This window comes from Theropithecus gelada, chromosome 9 (genome assembly GCF_003255815.1).
Source record: "Theropithecus gelada isolate Dixy chromosome 9, Tgel_1.0, whole genome shotgun sequence".
In the NCBI taxonomy this organism is placed as follows: Eukaryota; Metazoa; Chordata; class Mammalia; order Primates; family Cercopithecidae; genus Theropithecus; species Theropithecus gelada.
In genome coordinates this window covers 23,117,170-23,141,116 of record NC_037677.1, presented here as the reverse complement: position 1 = coordinate 23,141,116, position 23,947 = coordinate 23,117,170, and the positions used below count along the sequence as shown (strand labels likewise).

At 37.3% G+C, this 23,947-nt stretch overlaps 2 protein-coding genes across 23 annotated transcripts in view; one reads left to right on the top strand and one right to left on the bottom strand.

Moving 5' to 3' along the window:
* The window catches only part of PDSS1 (decaprenyl diphosphate synthase subunit 1), a 51,021-nt gene extending 40,628 nt beyond the window's left edge, over nt 1-10,393 (top strand). For all 4 annotated transcript variants that reach the window (XM_025395454.1, XM_025395455.1, XM_025395452.1 and 1 more), the window contains 2 exons: nt 5,821-5,901; nt 9,932-10,393. In XM_025395454.1, the coding sequence (XP_025251239.1) occupies nt 5,821-5,901; nt 9,932-9,936 (86 nt within the window). In that variant the 3' untranslated portion in view covers nt 9,937-10,393. The remainder of the gene's footprint in view (nt 1-5,820; nt 5,902-9,931) is intronic.
* Nucleotides 10,394-10,486: 93 nt separating this feature from the next.
* Nucleotides 10,487-23,947, bottom strand: part of ABI1 (abl interactor 1) — a 118,626-nt gene continuing 105,165 nt past the window's right edge. For 4 of the 19 annotated variants that reach the window (XM_025395434.1, XM_025395437.1, XM_025395441.1 and 1 more), the window contains 3 exons: nt 22,638-22,814; nt 15,193-15,378; nt 10,487-12,343 (listed from right to left, as the gene is read on the bottom strand). In XM_025395434.1, the coding sequence (XP_025251219.1) occupies nt 12,168-12,343; nt 15,193-15,378; nt 22,638-22,814 (539 nt within the window). In that variant the 3' untranslated portion in view covers nt 10,487-12,167. Of the gene's footprint in view, nt 12,344-15,192; nt 15,379-19,264; nt 19,352-22,637; nt 22,815-23,947 lie in introns of all 19 variants that reach the window. The other 15 variants (XM_025395448.1, XM_025395449.1, XM_025395450.1 and 12 more) reach the window with 5 other exon arrangements.

Sequence of the window (23,947 nt, the reverse complement as noted above, 5' to 3'; positions counted from 1 at the left end):
CCCAGGGGAGGCTGATGTTCTGGGTGGCTGGGCCAGGCTACTTTGGCAGCTTGCTAGGGCTATGAATGGAGATGTCAGGGCACTTTGAAGGAACACCTGCCCTCATTATTATAAGGCTTCCATCCTCTCAGACTTTGGAGGCTGAGGTAAGAAGTGAAAGATATGCTATAAATAGGTCCTCTCTCCCAATGAGACTTACTTGCCAGCCCAAAATCAAGGAGCATAATACATGTGCCCAGTTTTGACAAAAATTTCTAAAAACCCCCTTTTGTACATTGAGGCATGAGTGAGGAACGTTTGAGCCGTGTAGATACTATGCCGGGGATTAGAAAAATGAGGCACTGGCTTCCACCTATACAACTGCGAACATTACTTCTCAGATGCTTGTTAGTAAACATGAGTGAAGGACAGTAAGATGGACTGAGTGTGCTGAAATCCAGCTAGCTTGGTAAAGATTCCTCTACCTAGGCTCTAAGATTGTCAGGAGAGAAGGAAAAAGCCTCTCCCTGGAGAAGGCGCTGAAAACGTTTTGGTTGCTGTATTTGTAAAAATCTTCAAGTTGTTAATTACTTGTTATGAACCCCAGAATACCAAGTTATCGGTTGAGTCCTTCTTAAACCTTAAGTTTCACTCTGAATATATTTCGAAAGAAACTAACTTACTTTCCCCTCCACACACAAAGGAGTAACGGCTAACTCTGCCTTCATATATAGTGGGGGACAGGGGAGATGGACCTCTTCTACATAGTATCTGTCAGTAATCTATAAGAGATTGAAAAATGCTGGTTAAGGCTGGGTGCAGTGGCTCATGCCTGTAAGTCCAGCACTTTGGGAGGCCAAGGCAGGTGGATCACGAGGTCAGGAGTTCAACACCAGCCTGACCAATATGGTGAAACCCCGTCTCTACTAAAAATACAAAAGTTAGCCGGGCATGGTGGTGCATGCCTGTAATCCCAGCTACTCGGGAGGCCGAGGAAGGAGAATCGTTTGAACCTGGGAGGCGGAGGTTGCAGTGAGCTGAGATCGTACCACTGCACTCTAGCCTGGGCGACAGAGTGAGACTCCATCTCAAAACAAAAAAAAAAGAGAAAGAAAGAAAAATGCTGGTTAAAAAACGCAAGCAAAAGGAGGAAAAAAGATTACTGTACCCCGAGCCATGGTTTTGTGTGTGCTTTACTGGGAAATCCCAGTCATGAGGCACCTACTCACAGTCACCAGACAGCAGTGTTCTCATCTGCCCATAAGGCAGTGAGTTTAAAAGGCACATTGCAGCCTCAGAAAAGGGAACACAGAATGGAGTCCAAGCAGGAAGTGACTCTGGACAGAACTCATTTCAAAAGTAGACTGATGTTTCTGTCTTGTGGCACGTGGGCCAGACGTTAGCCAAATATGTATTTATAAGTTGCCTTCTAATAAAACAGCAAGGTTAGGCTCTTTTGTGGAATACACTGTCAAACAAGAGATTCTTAGCAAGAAATGTGTCAGAAGATTTTGGGGACTAAAATTCATTCTGGGTAAAAACAAGTTCCAAAAATAACATTAAGAATGTGCAGTATCTCCACTTAATGAAAATGTGTTTTTAGTTTACAAAGGATTCTTTCATACATTATCTCTAATCTCACAACTCCTCTTTGTGGTAGATATCATGGTGCCTATTCTACAAGAAAGAAACTGATGCTCAAACCTCGCCAAAATTAAACATCTGGTAAATGGCACAGCAGGGAACTGAACAAGTCTAAGACCAGTATTCATTTTATTACATCATACACAGTGTTATTGCCACTGGTAATGCTGAGAAGTTAGTAGCTATGATACCAAACAGGCCTTCCCACAGAGCAGGTAACTAACCCACCCAGGCACTGATGATACTCAAAGAATCATCTCTGTGTGATGTCTTTGTTATTGTGAACAACATACCTACTTAGTGGAGGAGTTCTAAGACGTCTGTAATCCTTTCCCTTTGGTAGGTGAGTTGTGTGTGCTGATGAGATGCTCTTTGAGCTTTTCCATTTGTGAACACTGGGCCAGGGCAAGCATTCTTGGGAAACCACCTTTTCCTTTTTAACTTGGTGTGGTGGGTTGTCTTGGAGTTTGCTCCACCCAGCACTTGACAGAAACCCCCTCTCTTTGGAGTTCTTTTATTTTTAACATCTCTCTTAAGGGGTTTTCTGGTAACAGTTGGTTCAGAGGATTTAAGAAGAGTTTTGGGGATTTCTGGAGAAGTCCCAGGGATGACAACATCCTCCCATGTATGTATGTATATGTGTACATATTCTCTTTAAGAACAAAAACCTCAAGTTAATTGGATTTTGAAAGCTTCAGAAACAAAATGGAAGTGCTTTACTTTATCTGATGAAACTTCATTACTCTTCAAATATCTTTTTTAACAAAAACAAATCTTTCCTTTCTTCTGCTTCTCTTCCTTATTTGCTAAGTCACTAGACCCAAATGTCAGCCGTTGCCACGTTTCCAAGTGCCATCACCAGCCCCTGCACCAGCTGCACAGGCCTTATGCTGTCGTGGTGACTAGTTGGTGCCTTAGAGTGACCCACGTTTTGCTTGGGAAAACTCATCTACTGATCACCTTGGCGGCTCAGTGTATGGATGGGTTTCACAGCGCTACAACCTGATTTACCCACAGGTGGTTTTCCTACTCTTAAAAACACCACCTGAGCAAACAGAACTTTTATTTGTCACTAAATCTGCAGGCAATTGTTCTTCCTGCTGTGTTTCTCTTTTCTTTTCCACATACACATGAAGGGGACTGGGGAGTGCCTGGGGAAAAGTTTGATGTTTTGCATATTATAATTGCACACATGACATGTTTGGAAGGAAGGATGTAGTCACTCAATGCAAATAATTTTTTCAAATTTTGCTTTCTCAGTGCTTTTCATAGTAAAAGCATCAGTGAAAACACCCAATCAGCACATCTTACTACACTTGCTGGTACTGTAGAAAAAGCTTATACATCATAAACACAGTAATGTCACCAGATGCCTACAAGAGGATCACATTAGTGTTAACGATAAAACCTTCTAGATATCCAGCAAGTATGTGGTATTAAAAAACGAAAACAGGCTATGTGTAGTGGCTCACACCGATAATCCCAGCACTCTGGGAGGCCCAGGTGAGAGGATCATGTGAAGCCAGGAGTTTGACACCAGCCCAGGCAACAAGGCAAGACCCCATCTCTATAAAAAATTGAAAAATTGGCCAGGCGCAGTGGCTCACGCCTGTAATCCCAGCACTTTGGGAGGCCGAGGTGGGCGGATCACAAGGTCAGGAGATCGAGACCATCCTGGCTAACATGGTGAAACCCTGTCTCTATTAAAAATACAAAAATTAGCAGGGTGTGGTGGCATGTGCCCCATAGTCCCAGCTACTCAGGAGGCTGAGGCAGAAGAATCGTTTGAACCCGGGAGGTGGAGGTTGCGGTGAGTCAAGATTGTGCCACTGCACTCCAGCCTGGGCGGCAGAGTGAGACTCCATCTCAAAAAAAATTTTTTTTAAATTTTAAAAAATTAGCCAGGTGCATGCCTGTAGTCCCAGCTACTTGGGAGGCTGAGACAGGAGGATCACTTGAACCTATAGGAGTTTGAGGCTGCAATGAGCTATGATTGCACCACTGCACTCCAGCCTGGGCAACAGAACAAGTCTCAAAACAAAACTAAAACCTACTTGATTTGGCTTTTTTACCACAGAAGTTGATTTGGGCTTCCCTGCTTTCTTTCTAGTAGCTTGTTTTCTTCTTAAAACACCAGTAACTAAAGGAAATTACTGGTTTTCATAAGAACTAACCAGTTGCTGGCTGTATAAATTCTGTAAACACATTAGCAGTCTCTACATGTTTAGAGCTTTGTTCTGACACATATTTTGGTCTGAAAGAAACATTCTTTCTTCGTCTGTGATCACTCGGCTGAGGCTTTTCTATGTATGCCCTATTTTTTCTTCTAGGATTACTAATACCATGGTCATGGTTACAGGACAACTTATTTCATCTTCAGGTTCACTGCCAGGGAAAAACTGGCAACTGCTATAAGCACTGACGTGGCCAAAACCAAACACATCTTACCTCTTCCGTGGAGCCATAGACTGTTAGAGCTCAAGGGCTTCTGGTCATGAAGAGGAGAAGCCTAAGACCCCAGGGACTAAGGAAGTCACTCAGCTGTGGCAGTTGATAGCCAAACCAAGACTAGAGCTCAGATCTAGGAAGTGAAGTGATTTGGTGTCCTGGCTTTTGTATTCTGTTAATGGTGACAGTTATAAACAGTTGCTAAGTATTGTAGAATATCGATTTTACCTTCAATTGAATTTTTACCCTTTTTTTTCCCCCTCTTCTTGCTATCAGGTTAATTCAGGTCTTTTTTATAAACTACTCTAGTAACCTGTTTGTTCCGTCTACCTCTGACTCTCTTAGTTCCATGGTTCTCAACCTTGGCTGCACATTAAAAATATCAGAGTAGATGGGAGGGGGTTGAAAATCCTGGTGCCCAGACTAAGCACCAAGCCAATATAATCAAAATCTCTGGGAACAGGATCTAGGCAACTGTACCTCCCCAGGCAAGGCGCAGTGGTTCACACCTGTAATCCTAGCACTTTGGGAGGCTGAGGTGGACAGATCACCTGAGGTCAGGAGTTCAAGACCAGCCTGGCCAATACGGCAAAACCCTGTCTCTACTAAAAATACAAAATTAGCCAGGTGTGGTGGCGCACATCTGTAGTCCCTGCTACTCAAGAGGCTGAGGCAGAGAATCGCTTGAACCAGGAAGGCGGAGTTTGCAGTGAGCTGAGATTGTGCCATTGCACTCCAGCCTGGGCGACACAGCGAAACTCCATCTCAGAAGAAAAAAAAAAAAACACACAAAAACCTCCCCAGCTGATCCCAGTATGCAGTCAGTGTCATGCACCACTGCTCAGATCCACTGTACACACTGCTTAAGGCAGAGCTCTGCACGTAATGCTCTCTGTTCAGAAACCTCAATAGCTTTCAGTTGGTAATCAATTTAGTACTTAGAGTAGAATGCCTAATTCCCATCCTCATCCTAGGCCAGTGACTCGCAAAATGTTGGCAGAGACCAGAGATACTGGTGTCACCTGGGAATCTGTTAGAAATGCATGCCAAGGCTCCACCCCTACTCAATCAGAAACTGGGGGAGAGGCCCCACAAGCAGTACAGGCGATCCTGATACAATTTCAAGTTTACCAACCATGTTGTTTTTTATTTTTTTATTTGAGATGGAGTTTCACTCTTGTTGCCCAAGCTGGAGTGCAGTGGCGCAATCTCGGCTCACTGCAACCTCCGCCTCCAGGGTTCAAGCAATTCTCTTGCCTCAGCCTCCTGAGTAGCTGGGATTACAGGCGTGCACCACCACGCCCGGCTAACTTTTTTATATTTTTAGTAGAAACAGAGTTTCACCATGTTAGCCAGGCTGGTCTCAAACTCCTGACCTCAGGTGATCCGCCCACCTCGGCCTCCCAAAGTGCTGGGATTACAGGCGTGAGCCACCACACCCAGCCAGAACCATGTTGTTGTTGAGATGTACTTTATTCCTGCTGCCTCTCTTACTCAATGTTGGACTAGGATAAAACATCAGAATAAACAAGGACTAGTGTCTCTCCTCCTGTACACCACCACAGTGCCTAGGCATAGACAGTGGATGTCTCTTAGCTCAGCTTTTGTTGCCACAGTTTATTGCTCCCCCACATCATCTAGACATTTAATTACATTTTTGTTGTTTCTTATTTCCTATTGTTACAAACTAGTGTTAGAACACTTGTTTCCCCCAAGAGAAATAAACAGATTTTCTCTCTTTTTTCTTAGTTCCCAGAAATGAATGCTATGATCATGCGAAGGTTCAGTTTGCCGGGAGATGTAGACAGAGCTCGACAGTATGTGTTACAGGTAAGACTATTTTTAAAAGAAAGGCAGCAGCAGGAACAACGTGGCAAAGTCCTTTAATCCAAAAATGTAAACATTAAATTACAGATACAAGACTGTTTGGTCAACTCTTGATGTGACAAAAACTGAGAAGGGAAAACTCATTTTTCAGATTTTTTGTTTTCATTTCTCTTCTAGACTACTTAGGAAATATTTTGTTTTAACTGGTCTTGGGTAAGGCACAGATATTAATGTCTGGTAAAAGGTACCTAAGTGATTCTGGTGAACTGTTAGTGTTGAAGCAGAGTGGTGTGGAACCAGCCTTCCCTGTGTCCATCAGCAGAATCACTAGGCCCCCAGTCACCCAGCCTTGGCCCCAGCCTCATCCGTGTCCCCATCTGTGACCCCACGCGGGCTGCAGCTGCACTGCTGCAATGGGCTACTCCTAATTGGGCTTTCCTAGTCTGTCCTACCTGTTATAAAAGTGTGACTAAAGACATGATCATTGAAAACAATTAAACCAACATAGGCAAACTATACATTTATACAAACATTTTTCTTTTAAAAGGAGAACCATTTAACCCTGTTTAGGGGCTAGTGGCTTGTTTTAAATATATTGCCACATATCTTCAGAAGCTTTCTGTGGAAGCCAGATCTCTTTGCATGACTTGAGTTTTGGTGACTGACTCTTGAGAATGAGCCATTTCCAAGCTCACCATCATTTGCAGCCAACAGATCTCCTGGATGAGTCGGAGTGAGCAAAAACATTGTTACAAAGCAAGTGTGCCGTGAGATCCGTACTTAGTGTAGTACCTGAAAGACTTCCAAATAATTACCGTTCTGATTCTTAAAACATTTAAAAAGCAACCCCCAACCCCTAAAAGGTTATTTTTCTCTTTTAACTGACTATGCTGTTAAGCCTCATCATTCACTATGGGTTACTGGCTTTTTTGGAGAATGGTTTAAAAGTACTATTAAAAACTATGGGAGGGAGCTGGAGCTGATAAAAGTCAATATCCCTGGGAGAGGTTCTGGCTTCAGAAATAATGGTATTATTGAAAGCTGGAGTGGGAGGTGGAACTGAAAAGAGGGAAATTAATAGTAGCACCTATGGAAGATAGCAAAGTTCCAGCAATCCTAGCCAGAAACGCATTTAGGGAAAACAAAAATCCACGGGAATGTTCTCTGAACAAATTCTCCAAAATTCTAGCTCCCTGTTCACCCACATAGCTTCTAGTCCTATTCCCTCATTAAATGTGAATAGACAACTCAGGGTTACAAATGAGTTGACTAAAGCTTGCTGAACAAAAGAGTGGGACTATTTTAAAATAACGGGGGGGGGGGGACTCAGGAAAAACATAAATAGGAGGATCCAAAAATATACCACATTCACAAAACAAGACAGGATCAGACTTTTTAAATGAGTAAGAGCAAGTTCTAAGAAACTGGAAATGACTGAAGAGCAAACTCCAAAGAACGTCTGCAATGTGAAATTGAGGAAATCCTCCCAAGTGTAAAACAGAAAGGGGGAAATAGTGAAAAATAAGAAGAGCTACAAGGACCGGTGCCATCACGTAACAAGTATTTCGGGAAGAAAATTAAAAAGTGGTCACTTACACAAGAAAAAGGTGTCAAAACTGGCTCAATGAATAGCAAAAATACTGGATGCTAGAAGGCAGGGGAGGAAGGTCTTGCAAATAATGATTAAACATTTTAAACCTAAGATCCATTAAATCTGAAGGCAAAAGAAAGTCACCACACGTCGGGACTAAAACACTGACTTCCCATAAACACTTTTTTATTTTATTTTTCTGAGACGGAGTCTCACTCTGTCGCCAGGCTGGAGTGCAGTGGTGCATCTCGGCTCACTGCAACCTCCGCCTCCCGGGTTCAAGTGATTCTTCTGCCTCAGCCTCCTGAGTAGCTGGGAACACAGGCGCCCGCCACCATGCGCGGCTGATTTTTGTATTTTTAGTAGAGATGGGGGTTTCACCATGTTGGCCATTGTGGTCTCGATCTCATGACCTTGTGATCCACCCAGCTCGGCCTCCCAAAGTGCTGGGATCACAGGCGTGAGCACCACACCTGGCCTGCGTGAACACTTTCTGGGTAGGTTATTTGCAGATGTACTTCAGCAAAATGTGTGGAAAACACTGAGAGAAGGCAGGCTTCTGTACAAAAAGGAACAGCAAACTAAAATGTGTCATGTTTTGAGCAATTGGTATAGAAAATCAGATTTCTTTCAACCACAGTGTTAGGAATATTCTATTTCTAAATGTCAGAGGGGTCTGGGCGCACTGGCTCACGCCTGTAATCCCAGCACTTTGGGAGGCCGAGGCGGGTGGATCACTTGAGGTTGGGAGTTTGAGACCAGCCTGGCCAACATGGTGAAACCACGTCTCTACTAAAAATACAAACATTAGCCAGGCGTGGTGGCACACGCCTGTAATCCTAGCTACTAAGGAGGCTGAGGCACGAGAATCCCTTGAGCCTGGGAGGCAGAGGTTGTGGTGAGCCAAGATCACACCACTGCACTCCAGCCTGGGCAACACAGCAAGATTCTGTCTCTAAATAAATAAATAAATGAATGAATGAATGAATGATGTCAGAGGGATCATGAGCCATGGAGAAGGAAATAGAATTATAGTATATGACTTGATTCTGCAGTAAATATTTTTACATCATAGAAATGATACTTTATTAGTATTTGGCTTTTAGAAAGAACCAATATTTTAAAACATGGTTACAGAATAGAATGTAAATATCCATAGTCTAACAGTATAGTTAAAGGACAGGACAGGAGCTCATACAAGATAAAATCAGAAGTTGATGCTACCTAACAGAAGCAATCAACAAAACAACTAAAGACAGCAGTGTCATGATCAGGAGGCACAATATGGGAGGGCTAAATCCTCATCTTAATAAAAAGGTAACAGATAATAACTAAAACTGGCAATCAAGAAATAAAAACTAGGCTGGGCAAGCTGGCTTACACCTGTAATCCCAGCACTTTGGGAGGCCAAGGTGGGCGGATCACTTGAGGCCAGGAGTTTGAGACCAGCCTGGGCAACAAGAGCAAAACTCCGTCTCAAAGAAAAAAAAAATACAAAAAAAAAAAAAATTAGCTGGGTGTGGTAGCTCATGCCTGTAATCCCAGCACTTTGGGAGGCCGAGGTGGGTGGATCACCTGAGGTCAGGAGTTCGAGACCAGCCTGACCAACATGGAGAAACCCCGTCTCTACTAAAAATACAAAAAAAAAAAAGCCAGGAATGGTGGCACATGCCTGTAATCCCAGCTACTAGGGAAGCTGAGGCAGGAGAATTGCTTGAACCTGGGAGGCAGAGGTTGCAGTGAGCCGAGATCGTGCCATTGCACTCCAGCCTGGGCAACAAGAGCAAAACTCCGTCTCAAAGAAAAAAAAAAAATACAAAAATTAGCTGGGTATGGTGGCATGCGCCTGTAGTCCCAGCTACTTGGGAGGCTGAGGCAGGACAATTGCTTGAACCCGGGAGGTAGAGGTTGCAGTGAGCTGAGATCACGCCGTGCACTCCAGTCCGGGTGACAGAGTGAGACCCTGTCTCAAAAAAAAAACAGAAAAAGAAAAACTAATAGATAAAGTGAGTGCCTTTGGAAGAAAGGAACCTGACTTTCTTCATAAACCCTCTGTACTTTCATTTTGTTATGTCTTTATTCTTTATAAGTTTTACTTGTGTTTTTTTTACATTTAAATGTATAACAATACTTTGTATGTAGAACTTTTGAGAAAGTCTAATACTTAAGTAAAAGGGGAAAATGGATGACCATGTAATATTGATGAGCTAGTTGCTTTGCATGCTAATAGAATAAAAATTTGCTTCAATATGAGAAAAAGGCCTAAAGGAAGTTAGCACTATGAGTCGGGAAAAGAACATTAGAGATGTAGTTTGACTGTTGAAACTGTAACCCTCAGCTCATCTGATCTCAAAACTATGTGTTCATTTATTATAGCAGGAAGTTAAAATGCTGATTCAGTCAGTGACAGGCAGCTGTTCTGTTTTGTTCTGTATCTCGTAGAGTGATGGTGTGCAACAAACAACCTACCTCGCCCAGCAGTACTGCCATGAAGCAATAAGAGAGATCAGTAAACTTCGACCATCCCCAGAAAGAGATGCCCTCATTCAACTTTCAGAAATTGTACTCACAAGAGATAAATGACAACTCTTTCTGTTCTTTCTGGCAGCTATCTTACCAGACTGTGCCTAAAGAATTTTGTGGAATACACTTTGTTTGCTTCATGTGCAGATAACCAAAAATCATTTTAAAAGATATCAAACTTATTGATGGGCAATTTATTTTTTTTATTGCAAAAGTTTTTTCAGAAAACTTTTTAAATGTAATTAAACCATCTGAATCTGTCATTCTAGTCCTATAAATTATAATCGAGGTATCTTGATGGTTATATGTGGTATTGTTTACACTGTTAATATCCACATGTAAGGCCATTACACAAATAAATAATCGATGTTAAAATTCAAATGGTTTGTCTTGATTTACTGTGGGAGTAAAGATGAGAAAAATGTGAAGTCTGCATTGAAGTCCACATCAGTTATATTTTAACAGTATCCAAAGTTTCATATAGGAGAATGGTTTATTATAAAAGACTGTACATAAAATTTAGACAACAGGTTATATACAAATTAAGAGAACAATCCACTTCAAAAATGGAAAGTAGAAGGTAGCTAACTGATCACTAATGATACTTTGTTTAAAATTAACAAAGGCAAAATGCGTATGAAATAGTCACATTGATTTGGTAGCAGTAATGGTCTTTAATTTTCAGAAATAACTGTTTTGCACTAGTCTTTTACCATTCACTATGGTGTTACAAGTCTGTAACGTCCAGTACATAACTGTAATTTGAATTCCAAACAAACCCTCAATAACACAGAAACCCACACTTGAGTGCTCTACTTTAATATCCTAAGCAATATAGAATTATACACAAGAAGAGAAAACATCCCTCAGCCCTCCCTTAAATTAAGAGGAGACACACAAAGTGCATGTGTTGCATTTTGATTATGTCAAAAGACAATACAAGTCTGTTCATTAGGTAAATCTCTGTTCACTGATTAATATATGACCCACCTTCTTTCCCAATTATTTTATTTTAAAATTCTAATGTTGCTAGTGCCAGGTAATGGATTAAATAGTGCCTATTCACAAATCAACTGTATCCACTTTTACAATATGTAAAAGGTACTTTTAACTTCCTTTCATTGAACCAGTGTACAACAGTCCACTGCAAAACTGAAGGACATGGCAATCCTTACGAATTTTACTTACAGAATGAATGCACACAATTTGACACATTTTCTTAGCTTCAAAAGATTCTTTAAAAAAGGAATTCAGTAGATTGACTTGTAAATAACCATTGCAGATTTTGAATCTGCAAAAACCCGTCACATTGCTGTTGGGACAGATTAAGATAAGGCTAAAATTTTTTTCCAAGTTAACATATTGAGAAAATAGAACCATAATTCTGCAATAAATCATTATCTTTTATTTTTTTTTAAAGCAAACCAGTGAAGGAAAGGACAAAAACCTTTGGTTCACTTATGTATTTATGAATGGAAAAAATTTATAATGCAAATTTCACTCATTAAAAAACTTAGGTACAAATTACAACATTACAGATAATTCTCTTTTTGCTTCTTTTGTTTCACATGGAGACCCTTGGAGACTCAATTCATGTTAAGACACCTAAGTATGAGTCCTCCAGGTAAATATTACACAAATGGGAAGCATCTTGGAATTTTTAAGTATATTTCAATACATAAATTTTTATGCATGCTTTAAACAAACAGTATTTTTTTTAAATGAGAGAATCTAACAAAAAAAGTCTGACCAGCACCAGCATTTAAATTTTCTGATTTTAATATTAGTCTGACATAGCGTTAGTAATCATGCTGCACTGAAACATGTAATGGTACAATCTGAATAATGATTCGTTAAATATTATACCCCACTTCCCCCAGAATATTTAGGCTGGTCATAAAGTTAAAAATGTGTAAGTACATAAGCATAATCAGTTATGGACAGCTTCTTGTATAAATTGCTATTTAGCAATACACAAACTGCCTCAAAGATTTATGCTTACAGGTAGACATTCAATTTACCAATAAAACAGCATGTTCTGAAAATATGGGCACATTTTAAAACATATTAAGACAGTTCTGTTAACCATAATTGTCCCACAGTATGACTGAGTAATAAGAATCTACTTTAAAAGCAAAAAAAAAAAAAAAAAAAATTAATCAGTATAGTGCATGATTGATTCAACATAGTTCCCAGGGAACAGACCAGTCACTCGATTGCAGACTCCTTCATACCAGCCATCATCATTCTTCTTTATAACATAAATGATTGCACCCTCCATAAATGACAGCTCATCATCCTTGTCTTTTGTATAATCATATATTGCAACAACTATGGAAAAAACAGTTGAAATATCACATGAATGCACTATATCCAACATTTACTTGAATTTTAAGACAAAGCCAATTAAATATATAGCACAGCAAAACCATTTTTATGAAGATTTCTTAATTTTTGTATCTATCAATATAAGTAGGTCAGTGCCAACCATGTACTTATATCATTGGCTTAATCTTAGAGTCAAATGACAATCTGATTAGACTGAACAGGTCAATAGGTTCTGTCAATCACTTTAAGAAAGCTCTCTGAACTTCAGAATTTATTAGATGTTTCAATTCATTCAAATACCAAGTGCCTATCATATACAAAGCACCGCTTTTCGAAATAATTATCAGGCAAAGCTGCATAGCCATTCAGTAAACCAGGTAACAACCCAAGCTATCTAATTTGAAAATACACAGTCACTGGAAGGTAAATCACATCCTACTCATTCAAGGACCCATGCTAATTTAAGGGACTGTTCCCAGATTTTTTAAAAAGAATATTTACTTACTTCAAAGGATTTTAATTAATATTTAGAGAACGTGGCAATTCTGTGGTGTCTGTAATTCTTTTCAGTTCAAGATATAGGTTGAGTAACCCTTATCTGAAATGCTTGGGATCAGAACTGCTTTGGATTTGGGTTTTTTTTTCAGACTTTGGAATTTTACATATAGGTAATGAGATATTATCTTGGAGATGGGATCCAAGTCTAAACACAAAACTCATTTTTGTTTCACATACACCTTACACACATAGCCTGAAGGTAATTTTATTTTTCCCTTGGGAACACTGAATAAACTGTGTCATGTGCCTGCATTCTGACTGTGACCCATCACATGAGGTCAGGTGTGGAATTTTCCACTTGCGGCATCATGTTGGAACTCATTGTGGATTTTGGAGCATTTTGAATTTGGGACTTTCAGATAGCGATGCTCAGCCTATATTCACTTCCTTTGCAAACTGCTGTGGAATGCAATCTAAAGTGTATCATGGCCCATGGACAAATCCAAACCACTGCATTTTTTGTAAATAAAGTTTTATTGCAATATGGCCACATCTACTTACTCATGTACTATGTCCTCTTTTACGCTACAACAGTAGGACTGAGTAGTTGTGACAGAGACTGTATAGCCAGCAAAGTTTAAAATATTTACTATCTGGCTTTATGCCAAACAAAGTATGCTCACCCCTAGTTCTTGGGAAGATACTTTTTAATCCTCTACTATCAAGTATATTACCCGATATGTCATTCCAAATTTGTCAACTTCTATAAATATGGTCTCATTTTCATAGTTAAATTTGCTTTACCAAGAAAGAAAATATGGGTAAAAACACAATTCAAGGCCACTCAAGTTTATCATCCTTGTAAGTAACAACAGCTCTCTCTTTGAAGGTATATGGGAATCTAAAGTAGAATATTTAAGACTTTCTTAACAATATGTAAATTATTTACCGTTTAAAAATATAAGGCCAGGAGTGGTGGCTCACACCAGTAATCCCACAACTGGGAGGCTGAGATGGGCGGATCACTTGAGGTCAGGAGTTCAAGACCAGGCTGGCCAACATGGCAAAACCCCGTCTCTACTAAAAATATAAAAGTTAGCTGGGCGTGGTGGCGGGCACCTGTAATCCCAGCTATTTAAGAGGCTGAGGCAGGAGAATTGCTTGAACCCGGGAGGCAGAAGTTGCAGTGAGCCGAGATCGCACCACTGCACTCCACACTGGGAGACAGAACAAGACTCCACCTCAAAAAATAAAAAAATATAAAAGGAAAACAAATTTACTTTTGCCACATATCCAAAACTTGGGCAGGAAAGAATGCTGCTGGTCTCAAGAGCTACAGCTACTTGCTTAAAGACTGTTAACCCAATAAAGTCAATAGAAGGAAATATATCAAAGGCAACCAAAAGTGTTCAACTAAATCACAAGCATTTTTCAGAACTCTATAGAAATACAGATTTGATTTTATTTTTAATTGATTCCCATTTCTGCAAAAAGAAATACAGATTTTAAAATAGCACAGAACTGGATGAAAAAATAAAAACTCTAGAAACAGGATTTGTTTCTTCCCCACCTATATTTCTTAATAGATAATTACAGTGAATATTGGGTACTGTAGGTAAATTGGACTTTAAAGTAGTTCATAGTTTCATGAAATATAATCCTGGTAATTTGTCTTCTCTTTTATAAAATCACCTGACGCCTTAATTGAGGCTTTTCTCATGATAGTACTAATAAATTTTTAAAGACAGATGCTCCTCCACTTCCATATGATGGGGTTATGTCCCAATAAACCCACTGTTTAGTGGAAAATACTGTAAATTGAAAGTACGTTTTCAACCTATAACTTATATTTTTTACTTATAACAGGTTTATCCAGACAAAGCTACATCATAAGTTGAGAAGCATACTGAATGCATATCATTTTTGTACCATCATAAAGTTGAAAAGATCCTAAACTGAACCATTGTAAATCAGGGACCATCTATATTTAGATATGAAAGGTCATCAACAGAGCTTGACAGAACTTTTAAAATCTTTACTAATTACATATAACTCCATTTTTGTGCCTTAGCTGTTTCATCTACAAAATGCCAACCAGCAAGTTAATCTTCAGCTGAACACATATGTAGTTTGAAAGCAAATCTAACACTGCAATTTTAATTTAAAATACAAAGAAAGAATCCCCCTGTACACTGGGAATAATACAAAGCTTAGGAAGTAAGGTTTAAGTAAATCATCTTGGCTGGTAAGGCAGTTTAGAAGGCTGAGAAACATTGGACTAGATGTTCTTTATAGTCCTAAATTTCTACAATTAGGTTATATTCCTTCACATCAATTCAATGATTGTACCTTACCTTTCTCAATATAATTCTTGGGGGCCCAAGCAGGATCCCCATCTGCATATGGATCATTATACTGAACTACTGCAGCCTCTTCATCTTCATAATCCACTGGAGGTGGTGGTGGGGGAGGTGGAGAGTCATCAAACATGGGAATGTCATCTGGTGGAGGTGGTGGCGGTGGAGTTGGACTATCAGCAACTAAAAAGATTCATATGATTGATTTGAATCACAAATAAGTCTAGATGGAAAGTTATAAGTTAACAGAATTTAAGAAAGCTCTAACTTAAGTACAGCATGCACTATAATAAAACATGCAATGATTAGAAATAAAAGCTTGGTGTGTTAAAGTTTATGCTACTCAAGAATCATTTAAAAATAACAAAATGAGCTAAAAATAAGTGTATCTGGCAGTATTACAAATTAATGAATGCAGGGTGTTAGGAGACAATGTCTCTTTTTATAAGGATTATAGGAGTAGTTTCCTTATTCCAAGGTTCAGATCCGGACAAATGTTAACAACCTAAACTAAATCTATGTCACTTTTGTCATTTGGACTGCAGTAAACGATATGAGTAACATTACATTAATGGTTTGATCACTTTTCACTCTGCTCATTCATGCCCGATTTTGGCTTGAAACAGCTTTGGTTCCCTAAAAATTGAATCTCCCATGGACAGATTTTTGTTTCTTTGCTGATTATTGTTTGTTTTGATGGAGAGAAAGTTAAAGTTGGTGGTATTAGGTCTGCTTCTGTGTATAGATTTTCTACTCTGTTATTTACATTTTACAAGTTGAACAAATGGAAAAAGAATCCCCAACCAGTAGAAAATCTAATTGAATATTTTTAAAAATGTTTATATTCATAATCAGTTTTTTTGTAGAAAGCAAGCTAAAATTTTGCATTATTGCTAGTAAAACATAAGCACGGGATGAGGGCAAGCCTAGATCCTAAAGATTCAGTTTTCTAAGAATACATCAACAATTAAGATTTAAACATAAAGTGTTGAAGATGTAATTAAAAAAACAAAGAAAAAGAAACTTATAGTAAACAAAACAATAAAAATGACTCATACCTCAAACTTTAGATGGTCGTGGTCAGTATATATGTGTGTGCTTTACATAGTCAAAGGTGTAAACAGGGAAATGGGAAAATGTCAGGCTAGAGCTCTATTATTCTAGCATAATATCAGGTAAAAATGCTCCTATTACTTAAAGAATTCAAAGCTGGAACCCAACTAGTGCTTAACTTAAATTTCTGATCCATAAAATTCTTTAAAAGTTCAAAAGACATATGAAAATGTTTTCATACAGATTGATACAGGAATTATATAATTCCTGCAGGGGAGAAGTTCATAATACAAACACACTAAATCAAATGCCAATTTCTGGGGCTATTTACGTGATCAAAGAAATCAGCCGTAATCTATTTGTCATACAGGTTTAAACGTTTACCCTCCTGGGAATAATGTGCTGAATATACAACCAAGGGCTCCAGGTTTAAAATATTTGCAGATAATGACCCTATTTTCATAACCACTTCAATGCTGTGATTTCTATTTTATCCTCTTGAGGGATGAAAGGGCTATTAGAAAACAAATCTTGTATGGTAATACTCACTCTAATACCTATCAAACGGGTCTACAATTAAATTTTCTGCCTCATTCCTAGATCCATTTTATCTTTGTCCATAACTTCCTCTATAAAACTTTTTAATATTATTGAGGAGAGGAAAATGGGTATGGACCCCTCCTAACATCAAACAGCCATAGTTCATATCCTTAGTTTGGCTTAATGTGTAAATTATATATGTGGGTACCTTGAATTTACTCTCGATTTATCACACTAGTTCAATGTTTTCACGAAATTGTCTTTATATCCAACTGTTGTAAATCTACATGTCTTATCTTCAAATTATGGCAGAAGTCTTGGTTAATCTAATTCTCTGCATAATCATAAAGAGATGCAAACACACTGCTGACTTTTTTAGAGGCTGGTATCTTAAATTGAAACACTTATTAATAGGCTAACTGCTACATGCATTCATTATCACCCACTTTGAGTGTCATAATAAACTGGGTATTTAAGAGAAGAACACATAAAATTTGTACTTCATAAAACATTTAAAGTACTGATACATATTTTAACACCACTCTTCCTAACATACTTTCAAAGAAAACAGAAACCAAATAAAGTTAGGGAATCTGTGGCACAAGGAGAATCACTGACCCAAGTTCGTATGTTTGGTAAAAAGAACTAATACCAAGAGCCTCTTTAGCAAAGACCACACATGCCTAGAATAATGCACACTAATACTGGATTTCTATATAAAGAAAAGATTTACCAAATAGCTAGTCAGTCACCATTGGACTCACAAAACTGATGTGCATTATGACTATTTTAAATTATTTCCTAATAATTGTTAGTGGTATGGCAGTTCAAAAGTTCGCACTGTCTTTAAACTCTGCAGCATTAATGACCAGCAGTTTACCCTTACTCATTTATTTTTAAAAATAAGATTCACTTCTATCTATCCATCCATCCATGCATTTATTAATTTTTGCACTCTATTTATTTATTTTTGCACTCCTAGGCTGGAGTGCAGTAGTGCGATCATGGCTCACTGCAGCCTTGACGTCCTGGACTCAAATGATGCCCCAGCCTCAGCCGGGATCCCTAGTAGCTGGAACTACAGGCACATGCCACCACACCTGGCTAATTTTTTATTTTTTGTACAGACAGGGTCTTGCCGTGTTGCCCAGGCTGATTATTCATATCTTTTTAAAGGTTTGCACACATTAGGGTTTTCAAACACATATTAACAGTAAGGATGGCTTACACTCAGAAATGTCAACATTACGAAACAACATTTTATAACAAGCCAATTGGATCACACATTTCCTGAAGGAAGGGGCTTTTGTCTTAAACTGCTGGTATTTTTCACAGAGCCTGGCACATAACATCGAGTACACAAATATTTGACTGGCAGAAGGGAGGGAATGGGGAGAATAACATAACAGGGTCAGCAAAAGCTGAAGAATGGAATTTGCCACAATGTATCGTCTTGGAGGATAGGCTGGGCAAGTGGGTTATTCATTTGTTCAAACCATCCTGAGATTTATTTTCATGGTGATGGTCCAAATGAAGTAAATTAAAAATAGACCACATTACCATCAATATGCTATTCTAGCATATTATAATTCAGTAAAATAGTGGTATTTTTCACTTTATATAACATTCACTGTGATCATGCAGTTAGGATTATACATCTTCTGGAATTTCAAAAGTAATCAGGCAGTAATATAAATTAGTCTATCCTGATTAAAGCTATATATCCAAAATAACTTCCCCCCCGCCCGCCAAAAAAAAAAAAAAAAAAAAAAAATCCCTGAACTTCATTCAAGAGAAGAACTAAAAAAGTTAACTGATTTTCATATTCAGAAACAATCTTTGTGGGCCTGGATGTAGCCAAAATGTGAAAAGGATGCTAAATTGCTTATCACTCACCCTGAAATGGATAGCATCAATGTAATTTACTTATTCTTGGCCATTCAATCTTATCCTAACAATGAACCTTTACGTAGATTCAATATCATGTATGTATGAAAATCTGAGGCTACAAAGCTTTCCCTAAAATTTTTTTTGTAATTAAGGGGGGAAAACCTGCCCCAATTTCATATTAAATTTAATCTCATAGTATATCTACCTATATCTTGATAAATTTATTAAAATAAAATATGCTTTCTAATTCTAATAACTATTAGAAGCTAAAAGTTCCCATACAATTTGAATTTTTGTGTTTGATTATTCTTTCCTTGAGATTATGTAAAGATCAGATCTCCTGTTTTAGGATCATGTAAAGACATAAGAAAACTGCAGCTTTGAAATTTATATGGGTCAGTAACCATGCACACAAAGAGAAAAAACTGAAGACCGTGCTCTTCAGTTTCAGTAACATATCTGCACCTATTTTCAAGATAAGATTAGCTTCTCAATAAAAGTAAGGAAAACGATGACTCATCGTCAGCCATGCATGCTATAAGGAGACAGCCTCTACTCTTCCATAGCTCAGTTTTTCCAAACTTACTGTTTTCCTGCACCCTGGCCACGAAGCCTGTGAGAGGTATCTGTGGAGTCAACTGAGGCATAGGGGGAGGGGGTGGAGCAATAGAAACTGGTAGCAACAACACAGTATGGGGGAAGTAAAACAGATAAAGGAAAGAAAAGGAAACAAACAAAAAGCAGAAGTCAGTTACAAGGACCACAAACATAAGTATGCAAAGAACAGTTTGCAAATGAAACAAAACAAAACAAAAAACAAAACAAAAACCTGCAGAACCTTCGAGTACATTTCCCACAAGCAAACCTAAAGGCCAAGTTGTGCTTAGCCAATTGATTAATTTTATAAAAGAACAAATATACTTAATTTAATCCTAATGTTATATTGTTTGGGAAAGATTTAAATTTACCATCACACTCACTTTATTTGGTAAAATAAAATTTTCAAATTATAAGGAAAGACTTCTAAAATAGGTAACAATGAAATACCTACATAGGTTTCCAGAATATTGTGTCTTTGCCATAACTATAACAGGTTTGTCTAGCTTTAAGGTAATGTTGTAAATTGGGACCCAAATAAATAAAACAAATATATAATAGCTGTTTATTTCATATATCAATAAAACTATTAATCACAGGTTTCCTTTAAAGACAGTTCTTATTATATATCTAAATTCACACACAGCTCTTCAGGAAAAACTCTTGTTTGTAAAACAAGGTTGTGATTTTTTTAATGTGGCAATTTTATTTTTAAAAATATCAGTCCTAAATTTACAAGGGAATATATCATGTTAATCATTCAGTTTCATGGGATATCTCAAAAGTGACCTTATCACTGTTCTGAAAAAGGAAACCTGATCTCCAATAAGTTAAAATATATAATTCTTTGCATTAATTTTTAACAACTCATTGGATAGCTTGAAACACATTCACATGTATTTGTGGAGATGACATAATTGACAGGAAATACCAAATACTCATGTATTAAAAATTATAACATACACTAGAAGTAAACATTCATATGCTTGTGACTTTGTCTCATTTTAACAAGTCAGTAATTGCCAAAGATTGATTAGAAAAAGTCAGTAGGACTCGATAGCAAAATTTAATCTGTTGGTAGTCACCAAGTAGTAACACTAAATTGATAGAGAAAAACAATTTATTGGTTACCAAGGATTAATCAAAAGGTTGTTTCAATTAATCTAACGTGCAAATTCTGTTGGTAAGCATAAAAATTTGAAAGAAGTTCAGTGTTCAAAGAAGTAACAAAGCAATTATGTGCATTAATATTCATTGTATAGCTAAAAATAACATTCAATTCACTATGAAACCAATCCTATTTCATTCTAATATGCTATAGAAGGCTCTTAAATAAAAGGTTAGAGGTTTTGACTTAAAAAACAGAAAACTCTCACAAAGCTAAAAAAGTGTTTAGAAACAACTCTTAGTAACTAGCCATGCTGGTTAGTACGTAATGAAAAAGAAAAGCTATGCTGTGAAGATACTAATCATTACTACATTTAGACAGAAGGGAAAATGTACACATCAAAACACTAAAAACATTCACATACTACTACTAGTAGTACAACACCAACAGTAACTCAGATTGAAGGATAATTAATTTGACAAAACATAATCATTTATTTAAAATTTTAGGCCAAATTTGCTTTCCAATATTCAAAAGAACGTGGTCATTAAAGTATCCTGTTTGAAAATAATCCACGCAGGCATTGCTAAAATAAAACTATAAAACTATGTATTATATAAAAGAGTCACCAAAAATCCTATTTGCAGAGTAAATTAAATGTCTAAAGTGGGGAAAAGGAAAATGATAAACAAAAAGATGGGATCTAAAAATTCAGAATATGAAAAAAATAAAGTTGACAAAACAAGTGAAGTGAATTATTAGATAATCTAGAATATTTAGACAGACACTGGCTACCTTTTGATACCAAATCTTAGGTAAAATCCTATTTAGTGAAGTTTAACACTTCTCAGTAGCTTTAATATTTTAGTCTGGATAAAAGCTATATAAATTTTGGGATTACTCGTGAATTTTGATATTTCTGCTAAAGTGGTTTTCAATTCTTAGGAATTTTTGCTATAACATAATTTATCTTTAAATTTTAAACAAAAAACTAATGAGAACTTTCGGCTGGGCGCAGTGGCTCACGCCTGTAATCCCAGCATCCTGGGAGGCTGAGGTGGGTGGATCACCTGAGGTCAGGAGTTCGAGACCAGCCTGGCCAACATGGTGAAATCCTGTCCCTACTAAAAATACAAAAATTAGCTAGGTGTAGTTGCAGGCGCCTGTAATCCCAGCTACTCAAGTGGCTGAGGCAGGAGAATCGCTTGAACCTGGGAGGCGGAGGTTTCAGTGAGCCGAGATGCATCACTGCACTCCAGCCTGGGTGACAACAGTGAAACTCCGTCTCAAAAAAACACTTTCCCCTAACTCTGCTTTAAGACACATATACAAGTCATTCATTATAAATACAAAGAGCTTAAAGCAACCTCCTATGTAAATATGGAGAATTCACTGAGTATTAAGTGTTGTTGTATAAACTAAAATAACATGTAGCTCTAGAAAGAGCCACAAAAGCCATGTAGGAAAGCTTGTCTCAGTCTATGCCCAGTAGGCACAACTGTAAGCTAAAAGCAAACAGTGGACAACAGTTTCATTTCTGATTTTGTTTTCTTTTTTGCACTGAACATCTTAATATGGAAAGTGATATTAATGACTACCCTACACTATTCTAACTTCCTAACATTATATGCTAAAACTATTTTCTTCTCTTATCAGCTTTTAAACACTGATTGCAATTAGTGTTGAGATGTGCAATTTGAGGTAAACAGAAGGAAATCAGAAGAAATTCCCACCATTAGAATTATTCAAAGACAGAGTAATTAAGCAGGCATCACAAACAGTTTTAATTGGTTTTGAACTCATTTCTGAATAGGTTAATGACCTTAAAAGTGATAGCCAGCAATTTCATTATATTAATTTAAAGGAAAACTTTGACAATGTTTGTGTCTTTAATTTTACCATTACTATGCTGTCTCGAACATGCCAATAAATTCAGTTTATTTCTGCAATGTTTTTGTTCTCTAGTTTTACTTATGTAATAAAATAGCATATTAAAGTTAAATTTTAGTATACTCAATATAGACATGTGATAAATTTAGTTAAATATACTTGATAGGTCTAAATTTTGGAAGAGAAAGTGGTAAGCGATTACTCTTAAAATGGTATGATTCAAGGACAAAATCCTAAAACAAAAATAAACATGAAACAGCATGGTTTTCAATTGTTGTCTATCACTGGCAAGAATAACAGTTTCAAATAATTTCCTTCAAAAGGAGCTCCACTGTTGCTGTATGCCTGCAAAGCACAAGCTTACTTGAATTTTGAGAATAAAGTGGACCTCCATTAACATGGGGCTGAGCAGAAAATTGAGCAGTCACAGAGGGAGTTCGTCTGTATCCACCAGAAGATGTCGAAGAAGTAGTAGAGTTGTGTCGAGAGATCTGCCTGGTCATTGTGCCATACTGGGAACCAGGAGCTGAGCCCGGGGCTGCTGAAAAGCATTAGTCAAAGGCAACCAACAAAGAGACTTGAGCATTGTAATCACCTTAGATGGCAGAACAAAGCAGGAGGGGGCCTCAGTAAGAAATATTTATTACTTTTTCAAGACCAAGGCACAAAATAAAGACAAAAGTAAAGATTAAAATCAAGTAACTTTATCTCCAAAGTCAAAAACAGAGAGAAAAAAAAACAGCTGCATGGAAAGCTGTAAAAGCAAATAAGTAATATTCCCAAGCTTTTAAAAAACACAATCCCAAATGATACTTTGCTAATATTATATATAATTTTTTGTACATTTTCAAATATATAGCTTTTATATGTAAACTGTCTTTCCAATAAAATAAGTACCAAAAGACAGTGTGAGGCAGAAAGCATCAGTCTTTAGATGTAAGTAGATTCATGTCTGGTTTACAAACTTCTTCCTTTCCACTGACAAAACTTTCAGAATTTTGATTCACATTATAAGACTCTATCTAGCCAAATCCAAGTTAAACAATAAATTTTTATTTACTAGTATTTTTGAGTTTTTATTGAATTAGCAGTTATTAGTATCAATACATATTAGGTAAAATCATTTTTTAAGAAAAGTACCATTTCTAGTTTCAAAGCACTTTCATGTAATGTCAGATTTGTTGTAGACCTCCAAATTTCTAAGATTAACATACATTTTCCCTATTAAATTTTTATAACTGACAAAAGCAGAACATTTTTTGACTCTATAAAATATGGCATTTTAAGGCAGTTTTGTTTAGAAAATCTATTCTCTTTCTCCATGCCTGGAGAGCTGCTTTTCCATAGTACATCCAAAGCATCTGCTTTTTAAAAAAAAAAAAATTAGCATGCTCATATATATTTTGTCATCAGTTAATAATGAAACTGATGAAAATATTAATACTTAACATTGTATTAAGTGCCATCTTTCCCAACATTTCAAAAGTTTCATATTTAAAACATTAATAGAGTTCAAAGCCTCTAAAGTTAACTATACTTTCCAAGATTAACTTCGGGATTATAATTATTTTCCTTGCCCCATCTAAACAACAAACAATGACAGAGTAAGTAAAAAGCCAGCGTCCTAGTTTATCTTCACTCAGTTGTCTAATCATTCTTAGAGGTCACACAAGG